This window comes from Arvicola amphibius, chromosome 15 (assembly GCF_903992535.2).
Source record: "Arvicola amphibius chromosome 15, mArvAmp1.2, whole genome shotgun sequence".
Classification (NCBI taxonomy): domain Eukaryota; kingdom Metazoa; phylum Chordata; class Mammalia; order Rodentia; family Cricetidae; genus Arvicola; species Arvicola amphibius.
In genome coordinates, this window is record NC_052061.1 from 33,941,259 (window position 1) to 33,958,800 (window position 17,542).

General features: G+C 45.2%; 1 protein-coding gene across 1 annotated transcript; it reads right to left on the minus strand.

The window, feature by feature from the left end:
- Positions 1 to 11,530: 11,530 nt before the first annotated feature.
- LOC119801941 (TERF2 interacting protein) lies at positions 11,531 to 17,511 on the minus strand. The gene is made up of 3 exons (XM_038312730.1): positions 16,758 to 17,511; positions 15,009 to 15,127; positions 11,531 to 12,874 (listed from the first exon to the last, which is right to left on the minus strand). Exons 1-3 carry the CDS (start codon positions 17,419 to 17,421, stop codon positions 12,479 to 12,481), a joined length of 1,179 nt encoding a protein of 392 aa, XP_038168658.1. The 5' UTR covers positions 17,422 to 17,511; the 3' UTR covers positions 11,531 to 12,478.
- Positions 17,512 to 17,542: the final 31 nt, after the last annotated feature.

The window sequence follows — 17,542 nt, forward strand, 5'->3', positions numbered from 1 at the left end:
ACACAAAGGAAGGTAAGTGTTGGGAATTCAGTGTCATTTATTGTAAACAAGCAAAATACTAAAAAAGATCTCAAATAAAGACATGTTACTAAATTACAGCCAAATGTTTGCAGTACATGTAAACAGCGGGCAGGATAAGTTGTGGCAAATACATACATTTCCTGTATGCCACGCTCTATAAGACATATAGAACAGTTTTATTAAGCTCCAGAATGTGCATCTTACTTTAGGTCAGTGGGCATGCATTCTGTCATACAACAGGGGATAGCGCTAGTGAAGCAAAGCTCTCTGTATTCCTACAGACTTCCAGAGAGCTATGTGGTCCAGAACAAACCTTCAACAGTTGACTGTTAACATCTTCGGTACTGACTGTATACTAACACATGGCATCAAAAACAAAATCACGGAAATGCAATAAATGAAACTGTAACACATATGCTTATTAAATAAAAAGCTTTCTACTTCTGGACAGAATTTGTAAAAACTTTAAAGTATCTGAAGATATTCAGCTTATTGAAAAAACCTTGGATTATAGAAACATTAAAAGTCTAGTGCCCTTCAAATACTATGAGCATAAAGAATCATGGATGGCGGGGGTGGCAGAACAGACTGGGGCCACGGATGTGAAGCGGTAGGTAAACAGCCACTGCTACTGGATGAGCGGCATGAAGTCACAGAAAGGCAGTGACCCTGCTTGTGTCCTCTGGCCCCTGAAGGGCCATCCTCGTCAGCTGTCTTCATCATTAGGAATCCGAAGCTTTCAAAAACAAGCAGCTGCATGTGTCAGCAACAGGGTCACAGCAAGTCTTGGGAATGGGTAAGTTTACATGTACCCTGTGCAACTCAAAGATATAACTACCAAGCGTTAAATTTAAAATATAAGCAAATATAGTGGTTTCTAACTTAGATATAAGTAATGGATCATAAACACATTAAAATATAACTATATAATTCTAAGTACAATTAAAATATAATAATATTATATTCATATAATATAAATATAATGTCTATATTAATCTATAATAAAATAAACTGTAACTATAATAAACAATTGCTATATTAAAATAACTAGATAATGAACTATATTACAGGATGATCAATAAATAATATAATATTAATATGTAATACTAAGTCTTATTTCTGTGCTTCCCATTTGAGTAGTATTTATGGAAAGACATAGACTGTAGTATCACTAAAGCTTACACTTACTCTAAATTCATGGTTCTCAACCTTCCAGTGCTGCACCCTTTAGTTCAGTTCCTCATGCTGTGTGACCCCCAACCATAAGTTATTTTCATTGCTACTTCATAACTGTAAGTTTGTTGTTATGAATTATAATATAAATATTTGTTTTCCAATGGTCTTAGGCAACCCCTATGATGGGGTTGTTTGATCTCCAAAGCGGTTGAGATCCTCAGGTTGAGAACCACTGCTCTAAAGAAATGTTCAAAATATCCACATGCAATTATTTTTGTCTTAATAAGACATTCAAAATGTCACTTAAAACATTATTTCAATGAGAAATATTTTCCATATGAAATGGAAAATATATAGCTACAAAAGGATAAAACTTTTATATAAACACATTTAATTGGGAAAAGAATTTATTCTTTTTAAATGAAAAATACACATTTACTTTGATTTAAAAAACATGGCAGAAAGTATAAACTCATGTGTACACAAATGCCCTTTTTAATTTAGCTGCAACAGTTATTTCCAAAAGTATCCTAAGCCGGGCGGTGGTGGTGCACACCTTTAATCCCAGCACTCAGGAGGCAGAGGCAGGTGGATCTTTGAGTTCGAGGTCAGCCTGGTCTACAAGAGGTAGTTCCAGGACAGGCTCTAGAAACTACAGGAAAACCCTGTCTCGAAAAAAAAACAAAAAAACAAAACAAAAAAAAAAAAAAGTATCCATCACTTCTGCATACGCACATGAAAATCTCCCCAGTAAACTATCTAATTGTCACCTACTAAAACTGTGAACGCTCTAAGAGTCCAGAGCTGTAACCAAAGCAGGTGCATTTCTTTCCATATTTCAAATTTGTTACAGAAATTCAGTAAAAAATTTAAACAAAAGAAAATCTGGCTTTACATGAGTAAACTGCCTAACCTTTGCTTTTATCTCTCATTTCACGAGATTTAAGCCAGTTAACGGGACAATATACTTAAAAATTTACAAGAACAAGAAAAAGGAAAAGACAAACGTTGAAGCTATGAAACAAAGTAGCACACTGGGTTCACACTTCACTGGAGTAAAGGAGCCTCTTCAAAGTTTCACTAAATGATTTATACTTGAATTTTCCCCACCCAGGTAAGACATGATTGATCCCTACCATGTGCAACAACATGCAATATATAAAACAAATAAAATAAAATTCAGAGTTTTTACTTTTCACCGAACAGCGTTAAACTGTGGGTAAAGCATTAATGGGTCAGCTTTGTTTTTAATGTGTTGTTTTACATTTATTTAATTTGTGAATATGTGTGTGCACATGTGTGTCCCTGTGGGCATGTTAAGGTCAAAAGTTCAACCCGTGGGGGCTGTGTTTTCTTCTTCTTCTATGTGTTTTCTGGGGTTCAAACTCAGGTCTTCAGCAGGTGCCTTAGCCTGCTGGGCCATCTACTGGTCCTTATGGGTCATCTCAGGCGTTGCTGTCTCTGGCTCAGGATACCAGTCTTCCCAGTGCAGAAGTTCATGGTCAGGTGGGCTTGGCCTTCTCTTGCTTTTCTTGATGCTGCTGCTGCTGCTGCTGCTGCTGCTGCTGCTGCTGCTGCTGCTGCTGCTGCTGCTGCTGGCTCTGTATGACTTCATCCCTGTGCTCCTGGTCCAGACACCTTCTTCATCTTCACCAGCCTTGCTGTGGCATTTCATCCCTCCCACTTTGGCTTGGATAGGAAGAGAGCCCTAGGATCAGGGCAGTACCTAACTTCTCTATCTGCTACTTCTGCTGCTGCTGCTCCAAAGTGACCATATCTGCCAGGGGTCGTGGGGAGGGGTGAGGCGCTCAGACAAAGAGCTCTGCAGGTCTATTCTCCCACAGTGCTGTCACCTCCCAGTCCTAGAGGTGCTTCCCACCTTTGCCTGGCTTATTCTCCAGGCTATCCAAGTTGGGCTCAGTAGCCCCAGGGACCAGCATGCTGGTGATGCTCCTTGCTCCGCCCTATCTCCAGTACATCTCAGAAGGGGCAGAACTGTAGTCCGTGCACAGGGCCCGAGAGCAGATGTGTGAAGTAGGTCTACCTATACGTCGAACATTACTCATTCCCCCTCCATAAAGACAATGTGTTCAAGACAATGACAGAGTTGTAAAGTTCTGAGCCATTTGTCTTTTTTGCAAGAGATACCCCTGCTATGCCTGGGGCCAGCCTCCACCTCACCCACAGAACAACAATCCATGCTCATTTATGTAAAGGTCTTCCAAACAAATAAATCACATGGAATGCAAGAGACCAGAGAATGTAGTTTTCTCTCTTTGCTGCACAGAATAAGGAGAGCGATGATCTTTGCTGTCTCTGAATGCAGATAAGAACAGAGCTCTGCTGCTGGAGATTTGAAAAGTGGAACAGGGTGTTTTCCTGTGTGGCGTGCCCTGTTCGAAGTGCTTTTGTAGAAGGCATGACCTCTGCCAGATGAGGACGCATCCCTCAGCACCATGACCTGGGATCTTGGGAATTCCTGAACACTGGTCGAAAGATGGCCTGTCCTGCTTTCCACAGTAGGAAGATCAGGGCACTGAAACTGATTTACTATGCATAAGTCAGTCATATATCACATAGCATTATATATAACAATATTATAAAAATATGTAACACTACATATACTTACATAAGTGTCTATTCTATATATATATATAAAATGTTACAATGACAAAGAAAAGAGACCACGAATTTGAGGCGTAAGAGAGGCACACAGGGGAAACCTGAGGATGGAGAAGGAAGCACTCACTTTGACAAAGATTTGACCTTGCTTCTCTATTTGTCCGGCTCTCATTTTGGTGGAATCAGGATTCCCAGCCGATTCTAAATTGTGTTCATCTTCTTCACACTTCGAAAACTTTTTTTCTTTTCCCCTTCTATTTGGACTTTTCTTTCTCGATACTTGGCAAGAGCTATAGGAGGAAAAAAAGAAAGTGGGATTATCACCTAAGCCTTTATATGATTATTAAAGCTCTGGGTCATTTTATTAAACTCAAACTATCACTAAAAACAAGTGATAAAGCAAAGGTCACTTGTCCTGTACTTAATAGAGTAGTTCCTATTGCACTGCAAAGAAACTGGAGGCTTCATGTGCATGCTTTTTGGTGCAGTGCCTTTAGATGTGTAGCATAGTCTAGGAATGGGTTAAGTGGACTGACACAGACTGGGGAAATGTCTCTGAAGGTAAGAATGCCCTCTTGTTGCACAAGCATGAAGACCGGAGTTAGGGTCCCAGCATCCATGTAAAAAGACGGACGTGGTGGCACGTGCCTGTAACCCCGGTGTTGTCAGTGGCCAAAGTGGGGAGATCACTGGAGCTTGCTACATAATCCCGGCTCCAGGTGCAGTGAAAGACCCTGTCTAAGAATAAGGTGAGAGCGATAGACAGGACACTCAGCATCCTCCTCCTACCTCTGCACCCACACACAGGCAAGTGCAGCCCCCCCCAGTGTGTGTACATCTCAGACATTCACACACCTCATACACATACACATATACCTTACAGTTGCATAGAACTTGTGTCTACATACCTCACAGTCATACTTATGCATGTACCTTACACAGATACACATGTTCTTGTAAATACACCTCACATCCACCATGTGTATATGCCTTACACATACACCTGTGCATATGCCTCATACACATGTCACACACCTCACATAGTGTGTATATGCCTCACATACATGTCCACATACCTCATCCACACATGTATATGTCTCACATGTACGTGTGTACACCATACACCCCTGTGAGTATTCAACACAAGTACATATGCTTTATGTATGCACACATGCATATGACTCACATGTTTACACCTCATATTCTCACGTGCATATACCTCACATACACATAACTAACAATAAACAGCGCTGAAGCGCTTTCTTGTTATTTAATAAACAGAAATGGTATTTGTTCCTTGATAACCTATGTGAAGTTGCAGGAACTGCTCATTTAATAAGGACAGTACGTTGTCTGAATGTAAATAGATGTCTGTCTTGCAGTCTAGGGAAACACAGATGTGTTAGATCCTTGAATATAATTAATATCTCTCAGGAAGTTTGTTCTAGGAGACAATGGCTGAGGGAGTCCCTGAGACTCTAGGTGGATGGTGCTGATGCTGTTTGTCATGCTGGGGCCAGCTGTGCTGTCTCATGGCTCACCTAATCTGTTTGCTTTCCTTTAACAGGCTGTGGTGGTGCCCCAGAGCGGTGGACAGCTGTGGGTCTTTGGTGGGGAGTTTGCATCTCCTGATGGCGAGCAGTTCTACCATTACAAGGACCTCTGGATCCTGCACTTGGCCACCAAGACCTGGGAACAGATTCGGTAAGATCTAGGTAGGAGCCTGAGCCCTGGCCTTAACTTGTGTTTCTGATTGGGTTTGAGTTATGGATGAAGCAAGCAGGGTGCTTTCCTGTGTGGTGGGGTGAGGGCTTTGGTGGAGGCGTTGTTTAGGATGGTGAGCAGCGAGCAGTGTGTCAGGCCTAAGTCACCCTCTCCATGCATTTCCTCCAGTGTGGGTTCAGGGCTTCTGCAGCCAGCGCTGATCCAATGGAGATCACTCATAAGACCAGGAGATGGCCCTGTTTTAGATGATGCAGAAATAGCAGAGCTGGTCAGAGGAGGGAGGAACCTTCATGGTTCTCGGAAGCCAGGCTTGCAGTGCTGGTGCCTGCTTCTCTGCTGGGCACCTCTGCTGTATGTCTTTCTGTCTGTGAATGAGAATTACTGCAGAGAGGAGCCTGGCAGAATGGACAGTTGCCAGCAGTCTTAGTGATTGCATCTTCTTTGGGTGCTCCCTAGCCCTATTGCAGGGAAATGCATGCTGCAGTGTGAGGGTCCTTCCCTCTCTGCTGATAAAGCAGTAAACCAGAATTAGGCAGGGAGCAGTCTCCTGGCCAACCTGTTCCAGCACACTTGTTTGATCACGTGTGTTCATGCAGCTGTGTCCCTGACTCTTCCGTTGTCTTTTGTGTAGTTCAAAGAAAAGTACAGGGTCATGCCTGGACTTGAGTTTGTGTGCATGCCCTTTCATGTATGTGAGCGTGGGGAGTCAGGTAGAGGTCGGTGTTGACTGTCATGTGGTTTATTTGCAATGCAGTGAATACGCCCCACTGTGGCAGTCGTGGAGCTTGGCCATTCTTCCTGTCGGTCCCCCCTGTAGTCCTTTCTTCCCTACTAGTTCTGCAGTCTACAACTTTCGGTTCTTTGCTTTCTTTCTTTTTTAAGAATATTTTTTTATTTATTGTTTTGACAATTCCATCCATTTTACCGTGCATCTGGAACAAACTCAGGTCTTGAAATTCCCCATCCCGGACATCTCCCAGCATGCCCCTTCCCACCTTAATGCTCTTTCTTTTTTGCGTTTTGTAACCTACTGAGTCCAATTAGCACAGCCTGCCGGAATAGTGATAAACCTTATGCAGACCCTGTGCAAGTGACCACAGCTGCTCTGAGTTTCATGAGTGTAACGCTGTGTCGTGTCCTAAACATGCTACGACTTTTCACAGTACTCTTCCCCAGCTCTTACCTTCTCTCTGTCCCCTCTTCAGTGATGTTCCTGAGCCTTAGGAGGTGGGGTTGCTCTCAGTATTCTATTTAGGGCCAAGCACTCAACAGCCACTTATTCTCAGCTCTGTGACTAGCTGTGAGACTCCTGTGTTTACTGTTGCCCACAGTAGAGGGCAGCACTGATCTGTGGGTAGAAGCATAAATATTCAGAAGACAGAGTGGCAATGTGTCCACTTAGCAGAACAGTAGTAGGTTTCTGCCTAGGGCCTGTGACCTCCTGAACCAGGGGCCTTTGACCAAGTTTACAGTACCAGGCATGAACTGCCTCCTGTGGAGCAGCCTCAGATCCAGTCAGTGGCTACTGTCCCCATAACCTTAACGCCACTATTTCACCAATGGACACATCTTGTCTGGAAGGTCAGTCAGTATTCAGGTTCCCCTCTTGGTAATACCATTGATGACTTTTCTCCCTTAGTGACCTGCATTGCATTATCAGACACTATGAAAGCTAGCCAGCCAGAGAGGAAGTTTTCAGGTCCATTCAGTCCTGATTGTCCTCCAAGCAAAGCATGTAGTGGTGTCAGGAGAAGGGTCTGTTGGGCAGCCGAGAGCAATGGCAATAGCCTGTGTTGCTTCAGCTGTTTCTGGGGCCTACTTGACCAGTAACTCATAGTAAGGTGTATACACCTGGCTTCAGATTTTCATTTCAAAACCTCCGTCTTCTAGGGCAGTCACTGTCCACACACACAGGGTACCTGAGTTCTAACTCCTTCATTGATTTGTTTCGTTTTGTTTTTGATTTTTCAAAATCTGTGTAACAAAAAATTCTGCATTCAAAACTCTGTATTCAAAAGCTCTGTGTAGCCCTGGCTGTCCTGAAACTCACTCTGGAGACCAGGCTGGCTTCAAACTCAGAGATCCTCTTACTTCTCCCTCCCAGTTCTGGGATTAAAAGTGTGTGCCACTGTGTCCAGCCAAGCTCCTTTTATTTTTACTTTTTAAATTATATTTTAAATTTTATTTGAGGTAGTGGGTCTCTAAGGGTTTTCATGCACCCTGAGTTTCGGGTAAACTTCCCTGGATCTGCCCTGAGTGCCGCAGGTGGAATGTGTTACTGGACCTCTGCAGTCCCCACCTGTAGGTAGTGTTCTCCTGGCTTTATTTTCAGCAGAGTTGAGTGTGCTCGTGCTGCATATGAAGTCTCTTTTAGATGAGCAAGCTCAGAAGTCCTTGGTACACACAATGGCCCTGTTTCTGAGAGGGAAATAAGATACTACAGGCTGGGGGCTTAAAAAGAAGCAAGGTTGTTTACTTCAGCCTCCCAGACTGTGAGGGCACACTTGGCTATAAAATGAGTTTGGACTCTGAAAATCTATGATTGGACATGGATGGCTCATGGCAGACGGTATCACAGTGGTGGAGCGCATGTGGGAGGGGAGCTTAGGGAGCCAGAGGCCAAAGGGTCAGACTTGCTGTTTTCATTACAACTTGACACAAAAACAACTGAGACCAGCACTTGGTCTCTAAGGACAGTGCCCCGTGTGCCCGCTTACCTCCCACCTCCCCTTCCTGCCACATCCTTCTGGGCAGTACAGATGGAAAGGGGAACTAGTGCTTCCCTAGGGCAGAGCTTAGCCAGCCTGCAGGACATGTAGGACCTGAATGGCACCCTGGGGGAGAGAAGCAACAGTAGGGAAAGGGGGGACTTGTGTGGCCTGGTTGGTCCCTCTGATCAGTGCAGCTTCTGCATGGACCTGGGTAGGATGAGTAGCTGCAGCTGCCAGGACAGTGGTTCTGTGCTGTCTCTCAGTTTTTCTGTATTGTAAAGACCACAAGATCAAGTGCATTGAGACTGAGAATTTAAGCACAAACAGTACAGGAAGACATTTAATTGGACTGGCATCCTTCTCAGGGTGATAAGCAGCTATCTGGGCCTTGGGGCGCTTAGTAGGAGATGTGTGTGCTGTGGCCTCAGGGCTGACAGCCGGTCAGCATCACTATTTGAGGCTGAAGGCTAAGGACCCGGGATCTGTGGGTTTGAACTCCAGAAGGTCTGTCAATGGTGTTGGCTTGCTTCTCTCCACACGGTGCCAGTGCAGCTGTGTCCTCTGATGACACGTAGGAGCCAGAGTGAGGTATGGCTGCGCTGTGCTGTGTGGGTCCATCCACATGGTACGAACCTGTGGATGCACAGGAATTAAGTGGCAGAGCATACTGCAGTGGTCCAGCATGACTGGCCATTGGTGGTGGCTTTAAAATCGGTCTGCCATACCTGTGCTCTCCATGGGACTGCGGCTCCTGTTACGTGCTGCTGCAGCCTGGCTGGTTCTCAAGACTTCTGTGTTTGGCAGAGAGTCAAGAAAGACGTGGACAAAGGCACCCAGCACTCAGACATGTTTCTGCTGAAGCCTGAAGAAGGGGAAGAAGGTGCTGCTGTGCTTGAGGACTGTGTTCTGGATGTGTGACCTTAGGGTGGGTTACATTTAGCCTCTGGGCAGAAGCAAAGACTGTGTGTCCCTTTTATCAAAATGGGAGCTGCATTGAGTTCCCTGTGGCCTGGTCCCTGTGGCCAAGGACCAGACCAGCTTCCTCAGGAGTGGTTGGACCGTGGTGCCTTATGTGACACGGGTGAGCCTTCAGTGTGCCCTGGATGGCAGCAGGAGCCCAGGTCACTCAGCCACTGTGTCCCCCTCGAAAACCCTGTGTTGTATTTGTGTTATTCTCAGGTATAGTCTTCATGCTTAGAGGTAAGATTGGGGACGACACTTTTGGGCAGACTCCCTGAACATGCATGCTCAGCCCTAAGGTGTGGAGCCATATGTGAGGGCAGATGAGGAGTGGAGAGATGGGAAGGAGGGGCTGCTGTGGTCCTGTCCTTGCTTGACATTTTAAAGAGTGTTTTCTTACTCAAGAGCACACAGACATTACTAGGATATGTAATACTGTGTGCTCAAATGTAGTCATTTGCCACTGCTGGCAGGAACCTAGGATTGGGGACCTGTGAAGCTTGAACCTGGAGGCTGGACAGTGTGGTGCTGTCCCTTGGGCCCAGCAAGTAGCCTCATGAAAAGAGAGTCCTGTGTTATGAGCAGCGCTCCCTCTGTAGATGCACAGTGTGAGATAGTGGGCCTCGCTAACTACCTGTTAGTGTTTTCGGCTCTAGTCCCTCCCCACAGCACCTGCTGCTGTGATGGGTTGACTAGAGACCTCTAGTGGGCAGGCCCAGAGTCCTACCCGCACTGTGGGCCTTGTCAGCCACCACCAGTGCATGGTCACCAGCACTTTTTTAATGTTTAGCGAGGGACAATCTCAGTTCTTTCTTCCAGAAGTAACGGGAAGACATTTTCCATGTGTCGGAAGAATTTGACACCTGTTGGGAAAGCTGAGCTCAGCTGTCCCCAATGAGAGGTGGTGTAGTCCAGGGCTGGGTGAGCTGGCTTAGGACCCCAGTGAGGTATATTTTTAGCCCATGATCCTCCTCTAGCAAGATGGCACCTCCACATCTGTCTCTCTGCCTTTAGGGCCGTTGGTTCCAGGGTCCCTTAGAAGGCAAGGTCTGGGCATAGGCAGTGTCACACAGCTGAGCTTGGAGAAGGATGGACCTTGAGGATGGTTGACTGGCGTCCCCTCTTTCTATAAGGGGGACAAAGTGAGTTTCCATGCCTAAATAATTTCAAACACTTGCAATTGGCCTCATCCCAGGTGCCCAAGGCTCTCTGTGTGTTCTTGCTGGCTGTTAGTGTCCCCTCTTACACCTTCCTCTGTTTTCTTTGGCAGGTAAATGGACTTGGGCCCAGATTAACCCTTCGGGGGTCAAGCCTACTCCAAGGTCTGGCTTTTCTGTGGCCTTGGCTCCAAATCATCAGATGCTGGTCTTCGGGGGCATGTGTGATGCTGAGGAGGAGAGCCTGGAGGGCTCATTCTTTAGTGACTTATATATCTACGATCCTGCCAGGAGTCGCTGGTTCACAGCACAGCTAAAGGTAGCCTAGGCTTTGTTTCAGTTTAAATGTCTTTTGAGACTCAGGGTATAACAAATTAGATCTCTGCATAATATTTGACAAAACTGCTATTCTAGCTCTGTAAAACCAGTAGATGACAACTTTACTAAGGTATTGACATCCTAAATGGCATTTCAAAAGCAGTAATTTTTAACCCCTCCAGAGTTCTATCAAGAGAGTACACATTTATAACAAATGCTATCATATAACCCTCTCAATTCCCGTGCAAAAGTCACTACTGTGGTGAGAATTCCATTCCCGGAAGCATGCCATCCTCAGCAGGGGGTTAAGGCTGAGTCTACTACACCCTCTGATTGCCAGCCACCAAAACATGTGACTGCCCCCAAGAACATCAGCTCTACAGTGCTTCAGGTAGAAAGGGGCACGAGATTCAGACTCCTGCTGGGGGAGGCGCTGGAAGCATGAATGTCCAGAGAGCGGTCGACAGGGCTCTCAACACCTGCTGCACACACATCTGGGTCTCTTCCCTTGACTCTCAGTATTTCAACCAACTCCGCCACTCTCCATAGTTCTAATGCACATCTTCCCTTTGCTCCATCCAAAAGGACCACCTTTTCCTGGTTTATTAAATTTAAGATGAAAACTTACCTAAACCATTTCCTGTATAAAATCTAAGGAAAGACTTGTTGATAGACTGAAATACAAACCAGGCATTGGTGGCACACGCCTTTAATAATATCCCCAGCACTCAGGAGGTAGATGGATCTCTGTGAGTTTGAAGCCAGCCTGGTTTACAAAGTGAATTCCAGAACTGCCAGGGCTACACAGAGAAATCCTGTCTCAAAAAAACAAAACAAAACTCAAACACAAAATTATATTTATTTTGAATAATAAAAGCAACACAAAGCGGAACAATCCATTAAATTTTAAGTCTACACAATTTTCAGCGGAAAACTAATGTTTGATAAAATTTAAAAACAACACATCAGTTAACAGTATGCGACCAGCAGCTCCCATGTAGCTGAGGATAGCTACAAAAGGAGAACACGATATCTTAGAGCATACAAGTTTTTTAAGGTGTGTGTGTGTGTGTGTAACTTGATTTTTTTCCTTGATTCTTGACTATGAAGTTTGTATACGACACCTGTTATAAATGTTAAAAGACTGGACACTCCCACAAGTCAGAGTTTATTGTACACAAAACTGTGTGGTAAGTAAGCAAATACTAGTAGCGACTTGACTGAGAACCAAAAAACAACAGCCAGGAGAGGGGTGGAGTTTTCAAACACCATTAGGAAGCTGAATATGGGATTTGTCAACACAGTAGAAATCAGAGCTCCCTGGGAGATGGGTTGGTTTGGAACAGTCCATGTTATAAGCTTTGCCTTTAAATCTTATTTCTAGACTCGTCATCTGAAACAACTTCTGCCAAAAGACGAGGTTACTTACTCATCAGGCCTGAAAAGACCTTTGCCTTTCCGTTTCCGACTTTGATTCCTGTCACCAACACAACAGGGGCTGCCTTCCAACAAAGGCTAATATACTAATATACAGACCAACCTCCTGGTTTAGATTCCCCTATCATCAACACAGAGATGCTTGCCATGGACCACTCTAGATCCAGTTTCTTTTACTTTATCCTGCTACCTAACACTGCTTGGGGCTCACAGAACAGCAGTGCTGGTCAGTCTCAATGGTCACAAGGTATTTATATCATATAACACTGCTTGGGGCTCACAGAGCAGCAGTGCTGGTCAGTCTCAATGGTCACAAGGTATTTATATCATCATCTGCCACTGTCTTGTCCATTATTTCTTTCGGAATTCAATCCTCCGAGCAACATTCTGAGCTCCAAATTTTTTGATCAATGCATTTCTAGTGTCCTCATCATCCTTCTGCAAATCTAAGTCGTCTTGTCGGGACCAGATTGGATAACCGTCAGATCTCTGACCAGACTCTAAAAAGGAGGAAGTGGCCTCCAACTCACCACTGTTTTTCAGGAAGGCCTGTGTAACTGTTGATAGATCCAATTTAAACTTTTCCATTAGTTGCCGGATAATTTTGATGGCTGCTCCCACTTCCTGTGTAGAAACTTTTGGCTCCTCTTCCTCCTCATCTGGCTGTGTTTCGGAATCTTCCTCAGGTGTGGGAGGATCATCATCACACATCGTTATATGTATTTCAAAGTCAGGGCTCTCACCCACCTATGAAGAATGAGGAAGAAGACCAGGTCGTATTTACTTAGCCTTGAACTCCTGCAATATGTATCTTTCCAACTACCATTCCCTGGCTCCTAACACATCACACAAGCCCCTCCCTTCAGTTCCTCTCATATACTTTTATTCATGCTGACATGTGCACATACATAGACATGGACAATTTATGGAAAAAAGCATGTTGCGTACAACTATACATACATATTTAACTGATTAAAATATGAAATGTATGCATGTATATGAGAAAGCATGTATAGCCTGTATGACATTAGATCATTTTTTAAATGCTGGACTTTGCTTCCAGATGGGTGTGCTGATATAGCCCTATAATCAGGATTCTTGGCAGAAGGGAAACCCATAAATTCAGGACAGCTTTGGCTATACAATAAGACAGTGTTTCATGTAGTCCAGGGGGCCTTGAATTTACTATGACCTTTAGCTTTTTCCTCACTCTACTTTTTGAATTAATTGTTAATTTTTTTAGATTATTTTATGTGTATGAGTATTTTGTCTCCATGTATGTACGTGCACCACGTGCGTGCTGGTGCCCACAGAAGTCAGAAAAAGGCAATAGATACTTGGGATTGGAGTTAGATGGTTATGAGCTGGAGCATGGGAGCTGGGAACCAAACCTGGGTCCTCTACACGAGCAACAAGTGCTCTTAACCTCTCAGCCAACTCTCCACTCCACCTTTAACTTCTGTCTCCCTCTTTTGGCTCCCAAGTGTTGTAATTATAGGCATGACCCAGCACGTTCACTGAAACAGGGTGTCTTTTTTTTTTTTTTTTAATTTGAGACAAGGTAGCCCAGGGTAGCTTCAGAGATAATATAGCCAAGGGTGAATCATAACTATTTTCTCTTTTTTTTGTTTGCTTCCTTTGCTTTTTTCCAAGACAGGGTCTCACTATGTAGGTTGTCCTGGCACTCACTATATAGACCAGGCTAGCCTGGAACTCACAGAAATTCATGCGCCAATATGCCTGGTTCCATAACCACTTTCTTTTGTGTTAATAAGCTAGATTAATTCAGGACCAGTAAGATGCTGGGCAGGTTTAAGCACCTGCCACCAAAACTGACACTCAGGTTGTCTCTGAAAGCTAAATGGTAGAAGAGGGCAGGCTTATTATCCAATAAATAAAATTATAGCAGGGCAGTGGTGGCACATGCCTTTAATCCCAGCACTTGGGAAGCAGAGGTAGGCAGATCTCTGTGAGTTTGAGGCCAACCTAGTCTACAGAGCGAGTTCCAAGACAGCTAGGACTGTTATACAGAAAAACTCTGTCTCCAAAATAAATAAATAAATAAATAGAATTGTAGTACATTTTAAAATGTTTTTAAAAAGTTAATTCACAAGATCTTTATTCTTAGAGAAAATACACAAATATAACTTGGATACAAAAATTAGTCACCATAATTATTTTACAGCACCTGCCTTTCTCAAAAGCTATTATTGCGGGGCTCCAATAGTGTATTCCAAGACAGACTGAATATATAAAAGAACAAAAAAATATCTCCAAAGAGTTGGGCAATGTTGGCGCGCGCCTTTAATCCCAGGACTCAGGAGACAGAGGCAGGTGGATCTCTGAATTTGAGACCAACCTGGTCTACAAAGTGAATTTCAGGACAGCCAGGGCTACATAGAGAAACCCTGTCTCGAAAAACAAACAAAATTTAACTTTGAAAAGCACACAGTGGAAATCAAAGTGTTCAAAGCAGGTAGTTTACACTGCTAAAATACAACCATTCCTTGGCAGACATCTTTAATCCCAGAAGAGATCTCTGTCAGTTCAAGGTCAGCCTGGTCTAGTAGCAATTCCAAGTCATCCACAGCTAAGTAGTAAGACCCTGTCTCAAAGCCAAACAAAAGAAAAAATAATCATCCCTATTCTGTGCAGTTTTTCCTCTGCCACTTACACTATCCTGCCAAACACTAAAAGCTTTGTGAAGCCTAAAGCCAGATCACATCTAGTTTCTCGCCTCTTCTATCTTGAACTTCTCTCTTACGTTCTTAGCCTCGGGTGAACGAAAAACGTAGTTTAATAAAAAAAAAAAAAAAAACAAAAAAAAAAAAACACAAGAATGGAGGCAAGGGGGAGAAATGAGTAAACTGAGCTGACATACCACAGCTTCTTCAAACTCCTGACTGGCGTCCTCAAAGAGCTGTTTGACTTCATTCTCCTTGGTCTCTCCCTTGACACACTCCTCTTCAGGCAAGTCTGGCGTTCTCTTGTTCTGCGGTTCTAGGAAGGAAGGAACAGCAGGTCAGCAGGGCTCGCCTGCACAGACCATCTCTACCAGAAAAGAAAGCAAACAAGCATTTTTTTAAGGTCAAGTACCATCAAAATGTCCAGCAACGAAACTGTATAAAGTCCCTTCTATTATCAATGCAGAAATACACTTGATTTCTTAGTTCTTACTAGCTTTGGATATTACTAATCTTGACATCTTAAAAATAATTCTAAAGATAAGAACATCACAATTCCACCACCACCCTGCTAAGTGATTTTTAATACGAGGGCCCTAAATGATGATCACTCATACACACGGCCCTGACCTCCTAACTAGAAGTTTCTCTTACGTCATTCTAGCCAAGCTATTTGACAGTCACTGTGGCCCAGCCACACTCCCACATCAGGGCCCCTGCACTTGCTATTTCTTTTGTTTGAAATATTCTTCCCCATATGTCCTCCTAGGCCACTTTTTCACTCCTTGGTCTCTGCTTAAACCTCAATTTAGCAGTGACCTTCTCTTAGCAAAAAGACCTCTCCCCAACGCTTACCCTGCTCTGTTTTTCTCTAGAGCACTTACCACTGCCCAGCTAGCACGGTAAGCTCAAAGACCACAGGCGCCTTGCTTTACTGTTACATTCCAACTAGACAACAGCGTCCGGCACTCAAATATCTGTTGACTATAAATGAACCCGAAATGTCACTTTTATCAAAACCAAAATTTTTTAAGCATACTGAAATAGAGAAATAGATTTTACTTCCTCAGAGAGAAAAATAGAGGTTGGGAGAAAGAATGCCTTTAAAAACAAACGAGTCTGACATTTAAGCTGTCAATGCCAGTTACAGAAAAAGGAAGACATTTTAGCCAACAGGTGGTTCAACTGTGTAACTCCCAGCACATCTGGAGACTGAGTTCCTAGACTTGGGAGGTCAGCCTGGACTACAAGAGCCAGACCCTGTGTCAGAAACAAACGACAGAACTTCAATAAATGTAACACCTGTGCACTATAGCCTAACCATAACCAAATCATAATCTCAAGTGCCTTAGAATTTCACCTCACCAGCAGGCAGGCAGTGGTAGGGCATGCCTGTAATCCCAGCACCTCGGAGGCAGAGACAGGGCTGCTTTCGTGAGTTCGAGGACAGTAAGACCCTTTCTGGGGGGGAAAAAAAAGAGAAGAGGGGGAAAAGTGGGGGGGGGGAGAGGGAGGGAGAGAAAGAAGAGAGGGAGAGAGGAAGGAAGAAGAAAGGAGGAAGGAAGGTAGGGTTATCTTTAAAGAGTAGAACAGGGCTATCCTACTTACCCTCCTGAGAAAGCTATAAACTAGCTACTGTCCTGTAGTCCCAGCCACTCCAGAGGCGGAATCATTCAGCACAAGAGTTGGGGACCGCTTGAGCACAGAGCGAGACATCAAGTTCCTGCCCTCCCAAACCTAACCCAATCAACAAACAACATCCAGTCAATGGGAAAAAAAAGTTAGTGAGGACGAAAAATTAAAATCATAGAGCAGGCATAAGAGAAAATAGTCCACTTTCACCCGGACCTCAACAAAGGAGGGGTTGAGCTATGCCAGTGGCGCCAAAAACGGCCACTGATGGACAGGCTGCCCAGCCCCCAAGTCCCCGGAGGTGCAAGCCTCACCCCCGCTATCCGCGGCCTCGGGGTCCTGCTCTGCCTTCCGCTTGAGCTTCTGGGAGGACGGGCTGACCGGGGCGTCCCCCAGGAGGTACTTGTGCTCCTGGCCCCGCAAGTGCTTGAGGTAGCGGTCCTTGAGCGATTGCCAGGAGTGCTGCGTGAGCGCGCTCTTCTCCATCGCTTTCCACAAAGCGTTGCCGGTGACCGAGTTGGGCGAGCGGGGGCATTTTTCTTTCACGTAGGTCAGGATGGCCACGTCGTCCGCGTCCGTGTAGGCGATGCGCCCGGTCAGAGGCTGCGGCTCCAGCTCCGCGGAGCCCTGGGTGGAAGCCCCGGGCTTTGTGTCTGGAGCCTGCTCGCTCTGTCCCAGCCGGTATGCCTCCAGCTCCAGCCTCTCGTTGCGCTCCACACAGTCTAGGATGTACTGCGTGGAGATGAAGTCGCCCGAGGCCTCGGCCAGCGCCTCCCCGGGCTGGGCCAGCAGCACGGCCCCGGGCTCCTGCACCCGGCACACGGTGCCGCCACCGTGCAGGATAAGCGTCGACAGCCGGCGCTTGGCCGGGCTGGGCCGCACGTAAAACGACATAGCGCTCCCGTCTCCCCTCACGAACAGAGTGGAGGAGTGAGTGGGCCCATTGGGGTCTTTACCCAGATCCATCGCCTCCGCCATACCTGTCTCTTCGCTATACGAGAGCGAGGTGGCCGACACTCCGGCGGCGGAGTCCGCCACTGCGCCTGCGCCTCCACAGCCCAGCCGAGGGCCGGCCCTCTTCCCCGGAAGAGGCGGGGCT